The sequence below is a fragment of the Macaca mulatta genome, chromosome 7 (assembly GCF_049350105.2).
Source record: "Macaca mulatta isolate MMU2019108-1 chromosome 7, T2T-MMU8v2.0, whole genome shotgun sequence".
Lineage (NCBI taxonomy): Eukaryota > Metazoa > Chordata > Mammalia > Primates > Cercopithecidae > Macaca > Macaca mulatta.
The window spans coordinates 51,922,792-51,941,245 of record NC_133412.1 but is presented as its reverse complement, the minus strand read 5'-3'; the positions used below and the strand labels follow the sequence as shown (position 1 = coordinate 51,941,245).

Genomic DNA, 18,454 nt, shown 5'->3' with positions numbered 1-18,454 from the left:
CGGCTACTTGGGAGGCTGAGGCATGAGAGTTGCTGCCTGGAGGGCAGAGGCTGCAGTGAGCTGACATCGTGCCACTGTATTCCAGCTTGGGTGACAGAGTGAGACTCCGTCTCAAAATATAAAATAAAATTTACTGAACTGAGATGATTTACTTACTTGATGCTTTACCTGAGTGTTTACTAAGGAAGTTTAGTCTTAAGATGTCTTAAGATATCTAAGAGATAACTTAATTCCATGATAATTACAACTGTCTTGTTCATGTTCTCTGCTTTAATTGTTAAGTAGCTCTTCCTAATAATTACTGTATACCAAATCTTAGACAGTGTTATTTTCACAATGAATCTGTTAATGGGGTCTCACTATGCCACCCAGGCTGGAGTGTTATGGCTATTCACAGGCACAGTCATAGTGTACTACAGCCTTTATCAGACTCTTAAGTTCAAGTGTTCCTCCTCCCTCAGCCTCCCAAGTAGCTGGAATTACAGACATGCACCATCAAGCCTGGCTAATATTTATTTATATTGAAGGATTTTTATTGTTTATCTTAGAGTTGTATATGTGTATCTCTAATGGGGTCCATTCGTGGGAAGTTAACTTGTTCACATGTACAAGTGATGAGAAAAGTTTTAAAAGAAAATTAAGTACTCTTAGAGAAATAGAATGATCAGTGAGTTATTTAGTAGGTAAAGTGGTGAACTGAATTTTCAAATTCTCAAGTTCTGATCATAACTCTAACGTGAAATTTTTGGCTTTAGGGGGAGGTAAGCCATTTAATGTCACTGGATTTTTCTTTTTTCTTTTCATTCTTTCTTTCGAGATGACCTTGCTCTGTTGTCCAGGCTGGAGTGCAGTGATGTGATCACTGCAGCCTCAAACTCTGGGATCACAGGCGCATGCCACCATGTCTGGCTGATTTTTCTGGTGTGTGTGTGTGTGTGTCTGTGTGTGTGTGTTTTGTTTTGTTTTTTGTAGAGACAGGGTTTTACCATGTTGCCCAGGCTGGTCTGGAACTTCTCTGAGCTTAAGCAATCTGCCCACCTGGCCTCTGAAAGTGCTGGCATTATAGGTGTGAGCCACCGTGCTCCTCCAGTTTTTTTTTTTTTTTTTTTTTTTTTGAGACGGAGTCTCGCTCTGTCACCCAGACTGGAGTGCAGTGGTGCGATCTCGGCTCACTGCAGGCTTCACCTCCCGGGTTCATGCCATTCTCCTGCCTCAGCCTCCCGAGTAGTTGGGACTACAGGCGCCTGCCATCAAGCCCGGCTAATTTTTTGTATTTTTAGTAGAGACGGGGTTTCACCATGTTAGCCAGGATGGTCTCAATCTCCTGATGTCGTGTTCCGCCTGCCTCAGCCTCCCAAAGTGTTGGGATTACAGGCATGAGCCACCGCGTCTGGCCTCTTCTTTTCTTTTCTTTCTTTTTTTTTTTTTTTTTTTTTTGGCATGAGTTTTGCTCTTGTTGCCCAGACTGGAGTGCATTGTTAGTCTTGGCTCACTGCAGCCTCTGCCTCCCAGGTTCAAGTGATTCTCCTGCCTCAGCCTCCCGAGTAGCTGGGACTACAGGCACCCGCTGCCACACCTGGCTAATTTTACACCTGGCTAATTTTTGTATTTTTAGTAGAGTTGGGGTTTCACCATATTGGCCAGGCTGGTCTTGAACTCCTGACCTCAGGTGATCCACCCACCTTAGCCTCTCACAGAGCTGGGATTACAGGTGTGAACCACCACACCCAGCAGTTTCTTTTTCTTTCTGAGTTGAATAAGATATTCTTTCAATTTTCTTCCACCCTGAAAACTGTATCATTTCTCTTACCTTAAATCACAATTCTAATTTGAATATTTTTAAAAAGTACTACTGTTACAATATATTAAATTCATATTTTGACTATTTTATTGTCTTTAACAGATTCTCTTTGCCAGTTGAGTTTTACATAGTGCTCACAGTTAAATGCTTCCGTGAGGTAATACTAAGACCCAGGTTTTACAAGGTTTCCTTACTTCTTGGTGTTTTTCCTCCTGCTCTATCATAGCCAGTTCCTTCTTAATTGAAATCTTAACTCTGATTTGAGTACTGAAGCTAGCTGCTTACAAATATCCACTATAACTTTCTCACTGTTCTTGGTATTGTCTAACAGTCTCAACAAACTAGAATTCAAAATCATGACTTGAGATTTACAGTGTAAATTTTTGTTTTGTACTTGTAACTGATGATGGAGAACCTATTCATTGAACACACTAGGCACTACTCTAAGAAACAATGGAGAATAAATACATAATTCCTAACTTCAAATAATTTACGGGTTAGTTGGATAGAAAAGTAGTAAGGTGACATATTCAGAAAGAATGGTAAGTGCTTCGGCAGGGCAAATATAAGATACGATACTGTGGGAACGTGTTGGAGGGATACCTAACCCAGTTTTTGATCAGGGAGGACTCACCACAGAAATTCACAGAAATTGGAACTAACATCTGAAGGCATGGTAGTTAGGCTAACCAGGAAAATGTAGCAATACAGAATCCAAAGGAGGAGAGAATGTACTTTCAAGAACTGGGGGATGGTAAATAGTACGAAAAGATTCAGAGAAAAGATTTAAAAAGTTAATTTGAAATGAAGTGAAGGAGTGAGGTAGGATGAGAAACCAAACTTCATGGGCTAAAGAGTCATTGACTTGAAGGTGGGAAAGGAAATGGAAGCAATAAATGTAAACCAATTACTCTTTGACAAGAAATTTTCCTATGCAAGTGATAGGACAAGATAGCAAAAGGAACAGCATGGGTTGGCAAGTAAGTTAAAAGCATTATGGAAACTGCTAAGTGTTCCGAAAAGTATCATGACAAAACTAGGATGTCCTTTCCTCATAATTTTTAGACAAATATAGAAAGATAAGTTGAACCTCTAGAGTTTTGAAAGTAAATGTCACCTGAAATTCTTCATGAAGCTTTATTATTGGATGAGTGAGTTCTTTACTTACATTGTATAACTCCCACATTTTACTACTCTCCAAGCATTTGTACTTTTTTATTATATATATCTTCAGTATCTTTATCCTTCCAGAAAGCAATTTTTGCTTTATGCAGCGTCACACGCACATTTTAAAATAAGTACTTTTGATAGCTTAGTTTACAACCCTTTGGAGTTAACTGTCCTGAGTGGCTGCTTCTTTAAAAACAATGTCCTGAGACATTGGAGCACTTTGTAAATTCATAGATTCCACTCTCCACCCCAGTCCTTCCCAAGTGTGTTGTAGCTAATTTTTTTAACCCTAGCAACTTCATGTTTTAGGTTAAAGTAGTTAAGATAATAGCTGTCCTGGCCCACCACTGTACTGGGAAATGTAGCTGCGACTACAGTGTCTCCTACTTTTTTTTTTAGACGGAGTCTTGCTCTGTCGCCCAGGCTGGAGTGCAAGGGTGCGATCTTGGCTCACTGCAACCTCCGCCTCCTGGGTTGAGGGGATTCTGCTGCCTCAGTCTCCTGAGTAGCTGGGATTACAGGCATACAGTACCACACCTGGCTAGTTTTTTGTATTTTTAGTAGACGCAGGGTTTCGCCATGTTGGCTTGGCTGGTCTCGAACTCCTGACCTCAAATGATCCGCCCGCCTTGGCCTCCCAAAGTGCTGGGATTACAGGCGTGAGATACCTTGCCCAGCCCTATTGGATTTTTTGAAACAACAACAAAAAACAAGGTGCAGAAGAGAATTTGTGGTACTGTTACAGTGTGTGTGTAAGTGTGTACATTAGAACACCTCTGGAAGAATATGTAAGCAACTGGAAATAGCAGTTGCCTCTGGGTAGAGGAAACAAACAACAGGGATGGGAATGAGGGAGGCCTTTTTTTTTTTTATTGAGACAGTCTCACTCTGTCACCCAAGCTGGAGTGCAGTGGCCCAATCTTGACCTACTGCAACCTCCGCCTCCTAGGTTCAAGCGATTCTCCCGCCTCAGCCTCCCAAGTAGCTGGGACTCCAGGTGCCTGCCCCAACACCTGGCTAATTTTTGTATTTATAGTAGAGACAGGGTTTCGCCATTTTGGCCAGGCTGATCTTGAGTTCCTGATCTCAAGTGATACGCCTGCCTCAACGCCACACCTGTCTAATTTTTGTATTTTTAGTAGAGACAGGTTTCGCCACATTGGCCAGGCTGGTCTTAAATTCCTGACTGTAAGTTATCCGCCCACGTCTGCCTCCGGTAGTGCGTAGTGCTGGGAATACAGGTGTGAGCCACCGCGCCTGGCCTAGGGAGGCTTATTTTTCAGCATAAACTCTGAACTTGTACTGTTAAAAAAATTTGTTTTTAATCATAAGCCTATATAACTTACTCAATTAAAAATAATTTAGTGGTAAATTATTGCAAAATGTTCTTTAAAATAAGGTAACCATTATTTGAATCTTTTTAAAAGACATAATCCTCCAGATCATCTAATATTATTGAAAGTGTTTACTTCATGTCGCATTACAGGATACAGCTTCATTTAAGGATCCCTTAACTCTAACATTTTAGAACAAAGTGTTAGTTACTATTATCCTTAGCTATTCCGAATGTCTTTTCATAACAGGTTTATTGAGATATAATTTATATACTATCCAGTTCACCCATTTAAAGTGGTTTTAGTATATTCTACAGAGTTACGTGCCATCACCACAATTTTAAAAACACTTGATAATCCCCCAGGAGATACCTTTTTAAATTCACCCCCTAATTCCTCCCAAGTCCCCCAGCCCGTAGGCAGCTGCTCATCTGTTTTCTTTGTCAATGGATATACCTATTCTGGACATTTCATGTAACAGAATCAAACAAGGCTTGACATGGCGGCTCACGCCTGTAATCTCAGCACTTTGGGAGGCCGAGGTGGGTGAGTCACGAGGTCAGGAGTTGGAGACCAGCCTGGCAATATGGTGAAACTCTGTCTCTACTAAAAATACAAAAATTAGCTGGGTGTGGTGGTGCGCTCCTGTAGTCCCAGCTACTTGGGAGGCTGAGGCAGAAGAATTGCTTGAACCTGGGAGGCGAAGGTTGCAGTGAGCCGAGATGGCGCCACTGCACTCCAGCCTAGGTGACAGAGCGAGACTCAGTCTCAAAAAAAAAAAAAAAAGTAAAGAATCAATGTGTGATCTTTTATGACTGGCTTATTTTCAGTCTTTTACAAGAAATTTCACTATGCAAGTGATAGGAGAAGAACCTTGAAGACAAGGTTCATCTATATTGTGGCCATGTATCAGTACTTTATTTCCTTTTATGGCTGAATAATATTTTATCTGTGGAAATTATATGGAAAAAATACTTTTCTTCTTCAGTTGATGGACATCTGGATTGTTTTCATTTTTTGGCTGTTATGAATAATGCTATAATGAACATTTGTGTACTAGTTTTTGTATGGATGTGTGTTTTCATTTCTTTCAAGTATATACCTAGGATTGGAATTGCTGGGTCATATGGTAACCCTATGTTTAATATTTTGAGGAACTGCCCGATTGTTTCCAAAGTTGCTGTGCCATTTTACATCTCTATCAACAGTGTACAAAGGCTCCAATTTTTCTACATCCCCACCAACACTCATTATTAATATTATCTGTCTTTTTTTTTTTCTGAATAGAGCCTCACTTTGTTGCCCAGTGTGGAGTGCAGTGGCATGATGACAGCTGACTGTAGCCTTGACCTCTCAGGCTCAAGTGATCTTCCCACCTCAGCCCCCCTGAGTAGCTGGGATTACAGGCATGTGCTGCCACACCTGGCTAATTTCTTAATTTTTTGTGGAGACAGAGTCTCACTATGTTGCCCAGGCTGGTCTTGAACTCCTTGCCTCAAGTAATCCTCCCCTCTCAACCACCCAAAGCGCTGGGATTACAGATATGAGCCAGTGTGCCCTGCTTTCTCTGTCTTTCTAATTATAGCTGTTCTAGTGAGTGTGAAGTGGTGTTGCTTTGTTTTGTTTGAGACAGGGTCTCATTCTTTTGGCCAGGCTGGAGTGCAGTGGTGTGTGATCTCAGCTCACTACAACCTCTGCCTCCCAGGCTCAGGCAGTGCTTCCACCTCAGCCTCCCAAATAGCTGGGACTCCAGGCATGCGTCATCATGGCTGACTAATTTTTGTATTTTTTGTAGAGAGACAGGGTTTTGCCATGTTGCCCAGCCTTCGTGGTGGTTTTGATTTGCATTTCCATGATGCTGAATGATACTGAGCATTCTTTCATATGCTCATTTGTCTGTCTTTTTATATTTAATACAGATGTTGCTGCCTGCCATTCCTAAGATGTATGTGTGTTCAGTGTATTTGCATGTCCAGATTTCACCATGAAAAGTTCATTTTAGGAGCCCATCTATTGTCAAACTGGACATTTTAGCCACTGTAAGAAATGTGACCTTATCAAGCCCTATTGAGTCACTGTTTATAGTGATTTTTCTGATCATGTCTTTGTTAAGTTCATGTTTTATTTTTCTTACAGTATTTCACTGGCCTTGAATGTGGACATAAGTTTTGTATGCAATGCTGGAGTGAATATTTAACTACCAAAATAATGGAAGAAGGCATGGGTCAGGTAAAGATACCAAGTTGTTTCTCACTTTTTTGTTGAATTTCCTATGGTGTTCAGACCCTTGCACAAATTTGCACAAATAAAAACAGGTGAAGCTTTGTGTATCATGAATCGCATGGGGAACATTTTTCTAGATTCAAACAACTAAAGGTAATAGGCTTTTCCCTAAAGTAATGTGGCATTCCAGTTAAAGAGCCACTCCAGGTAATGTTTTCTCAGCCGGCATCAGTATTGGTATATGTTAACTGAAACTTGTTTCACAGTTTTGTAAGATTATCTTGCTTTTACCTTTAAAGTTGTGTGTTTAAAAACCAATCACTCAGGTTAGCAAGTCTAGTTGCTTTATGATGATAAATATACTCTCACACACATTTCCCTTAGGGAGAAAGGGAAGGATTGAGATCCTATAAACATTAAGGTATTCCCAGAACCTAGCAAAGTGCCTGGCAATGGTAAGCATTCATTAAATATTTGTTGAATGAAGACAGTTTAAAGTTCAATTTTTTCAGACTATTTCGTGTCCTGCTCATGGTTGTGATATCTTAGTGGATGACAACGCAGTTATGTAAGTATTTTTGATAGATTCTGCATGTGAATATTGGTTAGTTGGTTAAACCAAATTAATTTTTACTTAGCACCTCAAAGGAAGTGGAACTTCTCAAAGTCTGAAGAAACTTTTACATCTACATTCCATTCCTTAGTAGCAGTACAAAAGTCCATTTGTAATTTGGTTAAACGCCTCATCACTATTCTTACAAACTTAGAAATGCACAGTAGCTAGATTTTGATAAACCTTGGGATTGGAGATTAGATTGTGCATATGTGTTAGTTGAGGTGCTCTTGGAAGCAGATCCCAAGATAGGAAAAAAAGTGAAACTGACCCATTGTGGAATAGCATATGTGTAAGGTAAACAGCAGGAGCAGATAGACATTGATGTAAGCCTGACATCTGTTAAAGGCAAGAAAGAAGGAAGATTCAACAGGAAGGACTTCACATGATACAGCTATGAGAGTCTTTAGCAGCCCTGTGGGGGAACTTCTGTGCATAGATAGATTGCCTATAGAGGGATACCTTAATAAGTAGAAAGAGCTGGGCCCAGTACGCTTGATATGCTCAGTCATTGACGGAGACTACCCAGGGAATCATGGTCTTTGCTGAAACACTGCTACTGATTTCAGATACACTACAGCTGGAGGCAAGCTGGAGGCTTTCAGCTAACAACTCTTCTTGTGAAAGGTTCTTTCTTTTTTTTCTTTCAACTTTTATTTTAGGTTCAGGTGTACATGTGCAGGTTTGTTACATGGGTAAATTCCTTGTCCGTAAGGTTTGGTGTACAAATGATCCCATCACCCAGGTAGTGAGCACAATACCTGATAGTTTTTCAACTCTTGCTGTCCCACCCTACTCACTCTAATAGTCCCAACTGTCTTTTATTCTCATCTTCACGTGTATTCACCGTTTAGCTCCCACTTAAAAATGAGAACATGCGGTATTGAGTATTTCTGTGTTAATTCATTTAGAATGATGACCTCTAGCTGCATTTGTATTGCTGCAAAGGACATGATTGTGCTGTCTTTTTTATGACTGCGTAGTGTTTCATGGTGTACATGTGCCACATTTTCTTTATCCAGTCCACTGTTGGTGGGCATCTAGATTGATTTCATGTGTTTGCTATTGTGACTAATGCCACAGTGAACATACTAATGAATGTGTCTTTTTGGTAGAGTGATTTATTTTCCCTGTGATCTCACCAACATCTGTTATTTTTTTACTTAACATTATTTTTTTGTTTTAATTTTTTTTACTTTTAAATAATATTCCTTATGACTGGTATGAGATGATATGCTACATCATTATGGTTTTGATTTGCATTTCTCTAATGATTAGTGTTGTTGAACTTTTTTTGTATCTGTTGGCTGTGTGTTTGTCTTCTTGAGAAGTGTCTATTCATGTACTTTGCCCTTTTTTTTCTTTTTTTAAGTGAAAGCAAATTTATTAGAGAAGTAAAGAAACAAAGGAATAGCTACTTCATTGACAAAGTAGCCTGCTTATTTTTAAATGGGATTATTAGTTTTTTGCTTAAGTTCCTTTATAGATTCTGGATATGAGGCTTTTTTTGGGTGTATAATTTGAATATTTTCTCCCATTCTGTAGGTTGTCTAATAGTTTCTTTAGCTGTACAGAAGCTCATTAGTTTAATTAAGTCCCACTTGTCAATTTTTGCTTTTGTTGCAGTTGCGTTTGGGGACTTTGTCATAAATTCTTTGCTAAGGCTGATGTCTAGAATGGTATTTCCTGGATTTTCTTCTAAGATTTTTACAGATTGAGCTCTTACATTAACGTATTTAATCCTTTAGTTGATTTTTGTATATGGTGAAAGATACAGGGGTTAAGTTTCATTCTTCTGCATGTGGCTAGCTAGTTATCCTAAAAACCATTTACATGTGTGTGACTATTATCGATAGGATTGCATTATTTATTTGGCTCTCACCTTGAATGTTATTGGTATATATTAAATGCTACTGAATTTTGTACATTTATTTTGTATGCTGAAACTTTACTGACTTTGTCAGCTCTAGGAGCCTTTTGGCAATGTCTTCAGGGTTATTTCTAGGTATAGAATCATCATCAGTGAAGACTGATAATTTGACTTCTTTTCCTATTTGGATACGTTTTATTTCTTTCTCTTGCCTGATGGCTCTGGCTAGGACTTCCAGTACTATGTTGAATAGGAGTGGTGAGTATGGGCATCCCTTTCCTAAGTGGAATGCTTCCAGCTTTTGCCTGTTTTCAGTATGATGTTGGCTGTGGGTTTGTCATAGATGGCTCTTATTATTTTGAGGTATGTTCCTTCAAAGCCTAGTTTGTTGATGGTTTTTATCATGAAGAGATGCTGGACTTTATTGAAAGCTTTCGCTGTGTCATTTGAGGAGATGATAATGGTTTTTAATTTTGTTTATGTGGTCAATCAATTTATTGGTTTGCCCAGGCTGGGGTGTAGTGGTGCCGTATCGGCTCACTGCAACCTCTGCCTCCTGGATTCAAGCAGTTCTCCTGCCTCAGCCTCCCGAGTAGGTGAGATTACAGGTGTACACCACCATGTCCAGCTAAGTTTCATATTTTTAGTAGAGACAGAGTTTTGTCATGTTGGCCAGGCTGGTCTCGAATCCTGACCTCAGATGATCCACCTGCCTTGGCCTTCCAAAGTGCTAGAATTACAGGCATGAGCCACCGCACCCGGCCAATAACTATTTTCAGTTTGTGATGGCAACAAATCTTTGTCAAGAGAATTGTCTTATAAATGACCAGAGTGACACTTGCTGCCACCTTCTTGAGAATGCCTAGTCTCGAAGATGGATGCTCACTTTCTTTTACTTCCTTATCAATATCAGATAAACTAAGGGTAGAACCTTGTCCTAATAACTATTGGCTGACGTTTGCTATCACCGGTCCTGGTGGTCCATGCCAGGTTTAGATAACTTTTTAGGTTAAGGTCAGCTATCAGAAATCATTAGGATTTGTCATACCCAAAAAGTATTATGAGTAATACATGTGTAAATAAGATGCGTTTGTTTGGCAAGCAGGGCATCTGACTTTTGGCCTGAGAATATTCCTTATTATTATTTATTGATATAAAATCTGTAACATAAAACTCATTTTAATTACAGTCATCCTTAGTGTACTGGGGATTGGTTCCAGGACCCACACCCTACACCCTGAATATACCAAAATCTGCACATGCTCATGGCAGCCCAGCAGAACCCATGTATACAAAAATTCGACCATCCATATATGCAGGTTTCACATCCCACAAGTAACTATTTTCGATTCACATTTGGTTGAAAACTATTCATGTGTAAGTGGACCCATGCAGTTCAAACCTGTGTTGTTTAAGAAGCAATGGGTTTTTTTTGTTTTTTGTTTCTTTGAGATGGAATCTCTCTCTGTTGCCCAGACTGGAGTGCAGTAGTGGCATGATCTTGGCTCACTGCAACCTCTGCCTCCTAGGTTCAAGTGATTGTCCTGCCTCAGCCTCCTGAGTAGCTGAGATTACAGGTGCCCGCCACCATGCTCAGCTAATTTTTTTTTTGTATTTTTAGTAGAGATAAGGTTTCACCATGTTGGCCAGGCTGGTTTTCAACTCCTGACCCCAAGTGATCCGACCACTTCTGCCTCCAAAAGTGCTAGGATTACAGGCGTGAGCAATTGCTCCTGGCCAGCAACTGTATTTTTAAGTATATAATCCAGTGGCTTTTAGTATATACATAATATTATTCTAGAAACATTGCCTAATTGCAGACTATTTTGATCACCTTATATCTGTTAAGCAGTCATTTGCTACTCCTTTCTCCCTCTCTGGACATTTCATATAAATGGAATCATATAATATGTTGCCTCTTGTGATTGGCTTCTTTAATGTTTTCAAGATTCATCCATGTTGTATTATGAATCAACACTTTATTCCTTTTCATTGCTGAATAATGGTTCCATTATATGGACATTTCCATTTTTTACAGAAATGTGTTATGTGAACATATGACCATTTGTGTACAAGTTTTTCATTGAGCACCGGTTTTTTTTTTTTTTTTTTTTTTTTTTGAGAGGGAGTCTCGCTCTGTGGCCCAGGCTGGAGTGCAGTGGCGTGATTTCCACTCACTGCAAGCTCCGCCTCCCGGGTTCAAGCCATTCTTCTGCCTCAGCCTCCCGTGTAGCTGAGACTACAGGCGCCCGCCACCATGCCTGGCTAATTTTTGTATTTTCAGTAGAGACGGGGTTTCACCGTGTTAGCCAGGATGATCTCGATCTCCTGACCTCGTGATCCGCCTGTCTCGGCCTTCCAAAGTGTTGGGATTACAGGCGTGAGCCACCGCGCTCGGCCATAAACACCTGTTTTTAATCTCTTAAGTATATCTATACCTCAAAGGAGAATTGCTGGGTCATGTGGTAATGCTATCTTTTACTTTGTTTATTTTTTATTTTTTGAGGTGGAGTCTCGCTCTGTCGCCCAGGCTGGAGTGCAGTGGCGCGATCTCGGACTCACCGCAAGCTCCGCCTCCCGGGTTCACGCCATTCTCCTGCCTCAGCCTCCCCAGTAGCTGGGACTACGGGCGCTGCCACCACGCCCGGCTAATTTTTTTTTTTTTTTTGGTAGAGATGGGGTTTCACCATGTTAGTCAGGGTGGTCTCGATCTCATGACCTTGTGATCTGCCTGTCTCAGCCTCCCAAAGTGCTGGGATTACAGGCGTGAGCCACCGCGCCCGGCCCCCTATGTTTAACTTTTTGTGGAACCACACGAATTATTTTTAGATCACAGGTTCCACTTCTGTGAAATATGGAGATTTACTCATTTAAAAAATATTGAACACTTTCTACAGGCCAGGCACTGTACCGGACACCTGGGTATCCTTTCTTGGGGTTGGGAGGAGAAATACAAATATTAAATGGTTATACAGATAACTGTCTAATTAAAGTTATGATAATTTCTATAAAGGAGATGTTTAAGGTACCATGAGAATTGAGAGGGGATCTATATCCAAACGAGTGTGGAAACTCAGGAAAGGCTTCCTTGAGTAATACTTGATTGTAACTGAGTGAAGTAATATAGTAATAGCGTCTAATATTTATTGAGTGCTTACTATCTGCCAGGCACTATTCTAGTCTCACAACCGTATTTCTGATATCTATTTTACAGATTAGTAACCTGAGGAATAGAAAGTTCAAAGAATTTACCTTCAATTCATAGCTAGTGAGTGGTGAGGCCGGCATTCAAACCTCGGCTCTCCCATCTTAGAGCTCCATTATAGTATTCTTGTCTTTCCAAGGGAGGCAGCCTTATGCAAAACCTCTGATGAAGGGTGGTACTTTCTGTTTTGAAGGAAATACAAGAATACGAATGTGATAGAAGTGCACTGAAAGTGGCACCGGACAGGGTGGGATCTTGTGGAAGGAGAGAGGCCTGTGAAGCTCAGAAGAGTCAGATGAGGCCAGATTGTCTGGTTCATTTAAAATATTTTAATGGGATTGAGCTACAGGCATGTTCTTCCTGTCTTTCTCAGTGGGAATTCTTTTTCTTGTAATATACTCAGGAGTATTTACCATAGAATTAATGAAACTTAAGCTTCAGGGTTCCTCACGACGTGGGCTCCTGTGAGTTCTGGAAATTCTTGTGAATTATAGAGTGTTCAGAAGAGACCAGGATGCAATCAGTGAGCATTTCTGGTTAATTTCCAAGAGCTCTCAGAGGAAGAAGGCTCTTAAAATTATATGAGCTTTAGGTGTCACAAAACCTGGATCCATTTCTTAACATTTCTGTCAATAATATCTGTCTCATTTCACATACTGATTTGGGTGGGGTATCTGAAGGAAGGTGGCTGAGAATTGCTGTCTTTTAAGGCATGATATCAGAGTCAAAAGACCCTGAAATGAGCCTACACTTGGCACTAGTTGGTAAGTCATTAGGCTGTAATAAAAACTGGGTAAAAGTAGAATATTTAAAAAATAAGAACCATGGAAAAAAAAGTCTATGAAAATAAAACTATACAGACTTTGAAATTATTGTTTTGATCAGTACAATTACATTTGTTGATAGCCTGTGTGCATTTCAGTATTCACAGCTTAGGGCATAAACATGTTGTAGCCATTAGCATAAACAGCTTTGGAAACTATGTTTTATAAATGTGGAAAATACTCTTGACTGGAAACTTTCTAATCTATATTTATTCTTGGTTTCAGGCGCCTGATCACAGATTCAAAAGTTAAAGTATCAGCATTTAATAACAAATAGCTCTGTAGAGGTAAGTGATTTGTTTTCCTTCTTGTAGGAAAGAATTCTGTTTATTAATAGAAATACTATTTTAAAAAATTATAATTTATTGACGGTAAAAAAACATCTTTACCATATTTTGAAGCATGCCAAAATACCTTTATTCTCAAAAGAGTATGACAGGCCGGGTGCGGTGGCTCAGGCCTGTAATCCCAGCACTAAGGGAGGCCGAGGTGGGTGGATCATCTGAGATCAGGAGTTCAAGACCAGCCTGGCCAACATGGTGAAACCCCGTCTCTTCTAAAAATACAAAAATTAGCTGGGCGCAGTGGCACAAGCCTGTAATTCCAGCTACTTGGGAGGCTGAGGCAGGAGAATCGCCTGAACCTCAGAGGCGGAGGTTGCAGTGAGCCGAGATTGAGCCACTGCACTCCAGCCTGGATGTCAGAGCGAGACTCCCTCTTAATAAAAAGCAAAATAAAATAAAAGAGTATGAGAAACCAGTAAGTAGATCTCTCCATATATCTTGACCTTGGATAATAAAATCATTTTTAGTGTATTCTTTCTTTTTCTTTACCATAGCAGAGAATTGTAGTAGATTACTAATCGTGTCATGTTTAACCATGAGATTCTAACCCTGCTATTTCTCTGCTCGTTTTAGGTTTCATTACCAATAAATCTTGTTAATAAAGAATGCTATACTTTATTGGACCATGCCTTTGCCCGTTTGTTCTATGACTCCTTTTGTGCTACAGTGGCAGAGTTGAGTAGTTGCTACGGAGGCTGTTCTGGCCTGCAAAACCAAAATTCTTTACCCTCTTGGCTCTTTACAGAGGAGTTGACCAGATCCTGTATGACAACATCAGTGTAACTTGGTCTTCTAATTCTAAAAAGTAATTATTTCTGTTAGAGATTAAACCTGGAAACAGCCTATTTTAGAAATAGAGTATTATTTGAAATGGTCAACGGACTTCTGAATTCTGGTGCAGTGTTTTGTTTCATAATAAAAATACTATAAAAGTTATATTTCCTTTTGATGACCTAAAATGCACTCTTTGCCTGTGGTTTAGGAACTGGGTTTTTTTTTTTTTTTTTTTTTTTCTTAAAAGAGCTTTTTGTGGGAGAAGTTGTATGTATATCCTTTAGCCTATCTTGAACTATTCTGTAGCATCTAAGCACCTTCCTTGATAAAGAATATATCGGATTTTCTTGTGTCTTTTGAAAATTGTCCTGAAATAGAACCATAAATAAATTAGTGCTTTTTAATGATCACATGCATAATATTTAATTAAAGTTTCAGTGGGATTAAAAGAACATAGAACAAGAGATAATTCATGTATTTTATAAAACCGAGTCTTCAAGGATCAGTCATCTCAAAAAAAAAAACAAAAAACAACAACAACAAAAAAGTACATCTGAAAGTGTTGCTGTAGAAGACCACAGCAAATTTTCATAAGCTTGTGTCATCATCCCCCATTTGCCCCTTGTACCAGAGAAGCAATATAAATAATTGCTTGATGTACTATTAAGTCTTGCATCATGACATAGTTTAATTTGCTGCCGTTTTTTGAGGCAGGGCCTCATTCTGACACCCAGGCTGGAGTGCAGCAGATGATCACAGCTCTCTGCAGCCTCTACCTTCTGGGCTCAAGTGATCCTCTTGCCTCAGCCTCCTGTGTAGTCAGGACTATAGGCACATACTACCATGACTGGCTAAATTCTTTTTTTTTTTTTTTTTTTTTTTTTTAAAGGTAGAGAGAAGGTCTTGCTGTGTTACCCGGGCTGGTCTTGAGTGCTTGACCTCAAACAGTCCTCCCGCCTTGGCCTCCCTAAGTTCTGGGATTATAGGTGTGAGCCACTGTGCCCAACCAGCTGTCATTTTTTATTTTCTAACTTGTATTTCAGTGCAGTCGACTGTTAAAGTGGTGTCTTGCCCCAGATTGCCACCATGTTGTTAAAGTCCAGTGTACTGATGCTAAACCTGTTCGCTGCAAATGTGGGCGCCAATTTTGGTAAGCAAGTGATTTCCTAAACTGAAATAGTGCACAAAGCGTTTTTATTTCTCCTGTTTATTCTTGGTAGTAAAATAGAAGAAAAAAAATGTTTCCCTTCGGCAGGGAGATGTCTGATACTGGTTTAAAATAGTATATATCTTTTTGAGAATTGTATGAAAAGGTCACGTCTTAAAAAATTTTTCCTCTTTCCTTGATCTAACTTTTTTGAATTTTTTTTTATGGAGAAAATATACAACTCTAATCATATCTTCCTGTATGCTCCACTGTAACTTAAGGGAAGCAAACTTGTAGATTTGGGACTATACGTTTTCCTTTACTCTGCCAAATTTTAACCTTACTTATACAAAGGAAATGTGCAGGTAAATTCAGCTGATGGTCTCCTTTTTAACTAAGAGTTTTCCTGTGGCTCTTCTTGCCCAGCTTTCTTGGTAACTTGGGCTTTTGGAGTTCTATAGTGTACTCTTCAGCCTCTGAATTCTAGATTTGAACTGCCAGGAAGTTTCCAGTGCCATATATTAGGGGATGTCTTAATCAGTTCAGGCTCCTTTATGGGTGTTCTCATTTTTTCCAAAGTGGATAGGCTGAAAATTTTTCAAATTTTTGACTTCTTATTTCCTTTTGATGAACAGTTTATCTCTAGGTCATTCATCTCTTCTTGCATTTTCTAAAACGTTGAAGAGAAGCTAAGCTGCATCTTCAACACTTTGCTTGGTAATTTCCTCAACCAGATATTCAGTTTCATATCTCTACCTTCCCCAAAACAATTCAGCCAACTTCTTTGCCACTTTATAGCAAGGATGGCCTTTCTTCTAGTTTCTAACAGCATGTTCCTCATTTTCATCTGAGACCTCATCATAATGGCCTTTAATGTCCATTATTTGTTTTTTTTGTTTTTGTTTTTTTGTTTGTTTGTTTTTTTGTTTTTTTTTGAGACGGAGTCTCGCTCTGTCGCCCAGGCTGGAGTGCAGTGGCGCGATCTCGGCTCACTGCAAGCTCCGCCTCCTGGGTTTACGCCATTCTCCTGCCTCAGCCTCCTGAGTAGCTGGGACTACAGGCGCCCGCCACCGCGCCCGGCTAATTTTTTGTATTTTTTTTTAGTAGAGACGGGGTTTCACCGTGGTCTCGATCTCCTGACCTTGTGATCCGCCCACCTCGGCCTCCCAAAGTGCTGGGATTACAGGCGTGAGCCACCGCGCCCGGCCAATGTCCATTATTTCTAACAACATTCTGTTCATGGCCATTTATTTAGGTTTTCTCTATGATTGAGGCATTCCCCACACTTCTGTCTTTCTGAATCCTCACCAGAATTACCCTTTAACAGTTCAGTTCATTCACAGTGATCTAGGCTTTTTCTAGCTTGCACTTCCAAGCTCTTCCAGCCTCTACTTATTACCTAGTTTCAAATCGGTTTTCACATTTTTGGTTTTGTTACAACAGCCCCCTCACTTCTTGGTACCATTTTCTGTCTTCATGTTCAGGCTGTTATAACAAAAAACCATAAACTGGGTGGCTTCTAAACAACATAAATTTATTTCTTACAGTTCTTAAGGATGAGAAGTCCAAGATGAAGGTGCCAAAAGATTTGTTGTCTGGTGAGGGCCCGCTTTTCTGGTTCATAGATGGTGCCTACTTGCTGGGTCCTCATATGGTGGAAAGGACAAGGCAGCTCTCTGGGCCCTTTTTTTGTTGTTGTTAAAGGATGCCAATTCCATTCACCTCCTAAAGGCTCCACATCCTAATGCTGTCACATTGGTTATTAAGTTTTAACATACACATTTTAGTGGGACACTAACATTTATATCCTGCCAGAAGGTTAAGATGCTTTTCTATTCCTTTGAGGGTCTTGAGGAGTAAGAAGCCCGTCAAGCCAAGGGGCTCTAGACCCAGCAAATAGATTTTTTGTTTTGTTTTGTTTTGAGAGAGGGTCTCACTCCATCACCCAGGCTGGAGTACGTGGCACGATCTCGCACTGTAAGCTTTGCTTCCCAGGTTCAAGCGATTCTTGTGCCTCCCGAGTAGCTGGGATTACAGGCGTGTGCCACCACGCCTGCTTGCTTATTTATTTATTTATTTATTTATTTATTTATTTATTTATTTATTTTAGAGGCAGCATTTCACCATGTTGGCCAGGCTGGTCTTGAACTCCTGGCCTCAAGTGATCCACCTGCCTTGGCCCTCCCTGAGTGCTGGGATTACTGGCAAGAAGCACCATGGCCAACCAGATATTTTTGGGGGGATGGGGGGTAGATATTTTATTGGTATGCTATACCTTTCTTTTTTTCCTCCAAACATCTATAGAATTACACTTAACACATCATTAATAATAAATATTTCCGAAAAGAGCAGGTAAGCTCACAGAGATGAAATATGTGTAAAATACATACTGGTATGATAAAGATTAAATATGCATTGTTATTTTAGAGAAAAGGTGGATAATACCTACTTTCCAATGTATTTTTAGCATGACACGTCAAACTTAAAGTATAGAGAATACAACCGTGAATACGCTATGTAGCTACAATCCAGCTAAAGCGAAATTAGTATTTTGTTTTTCTTCATTAAGAGATAAAACATGATACATATATTTGAAGCTCCTTGGTTCCATGTTCCTTCCCATTCCCCATCTTTCTTTTCAGAAATAACCATTTATCTTAACCTGATTTAAATCAACAGTAGTTTGTTTCTCTCTTTAGCAAAGGATTTTTTGCCATTCGTAAATTACTTAATTAGCTAATCTGTCGTTTCATTATTTTTTTCTTAAGCATTTGTGTTTGTTAATTATCCTTCTTTTACAAATGTGTATGTCATGAGCTTAGAAAACAAAAGTGAATTACCGATTAATACATGTTTAGTAAGTAGTCTTTTTTTTTAATACCTTGCCCAGTACCATTTCCCTCTACAGGGCTGAGGTTCTTTTGTTTAAATAATGCAAAGATGTGACCTATTTGCTTCCTATATATTGTTCACTGTGTATTAGTACTAAATTATATAAGTAACCTAGAAAGTCAGCCTTTTATTCTTCATTTAGGGTGTTAAGTAAAAGATTAAAAATACACTGATGAAGCATGGGTTGAAACTTCTCAATATAGTCTGAGGCACCTTAGCAACAATTATTATGAAATTGTCATCAAAGCGTGTCTTCA

General features: G+C 39.6%; 1 protein-coding gene across 1 annotated transcript in view; it reads left to right on the top strand.

Annotated features, from left to right (window-relative positions):
* Window positions 1-18,454, top strand: part of LOC100430763 (E3 ubiquitin-protein ligase ARIH1-like) — a 53,814-nt gene that overhangs the window by 26,566 nt on the left and 8,794 nt on the right. Inside the window, 5 exon segments of the mRNA XM_077939838.1 lie at window positions 6,442-6,534; window positions 7,041-7,096; window positions 13,266-13,283; window positions 13,285-13,327; window positions 15,202-15,308. Of these exon segments, the coding sequence (XP_077795964.1) occupies window positions 6,442-6,534; window positions 7,041-7,096; window positions 13,266-13,283; window positions 13,285-13,327; window positions 15,202-15,308 (317 nt within the window).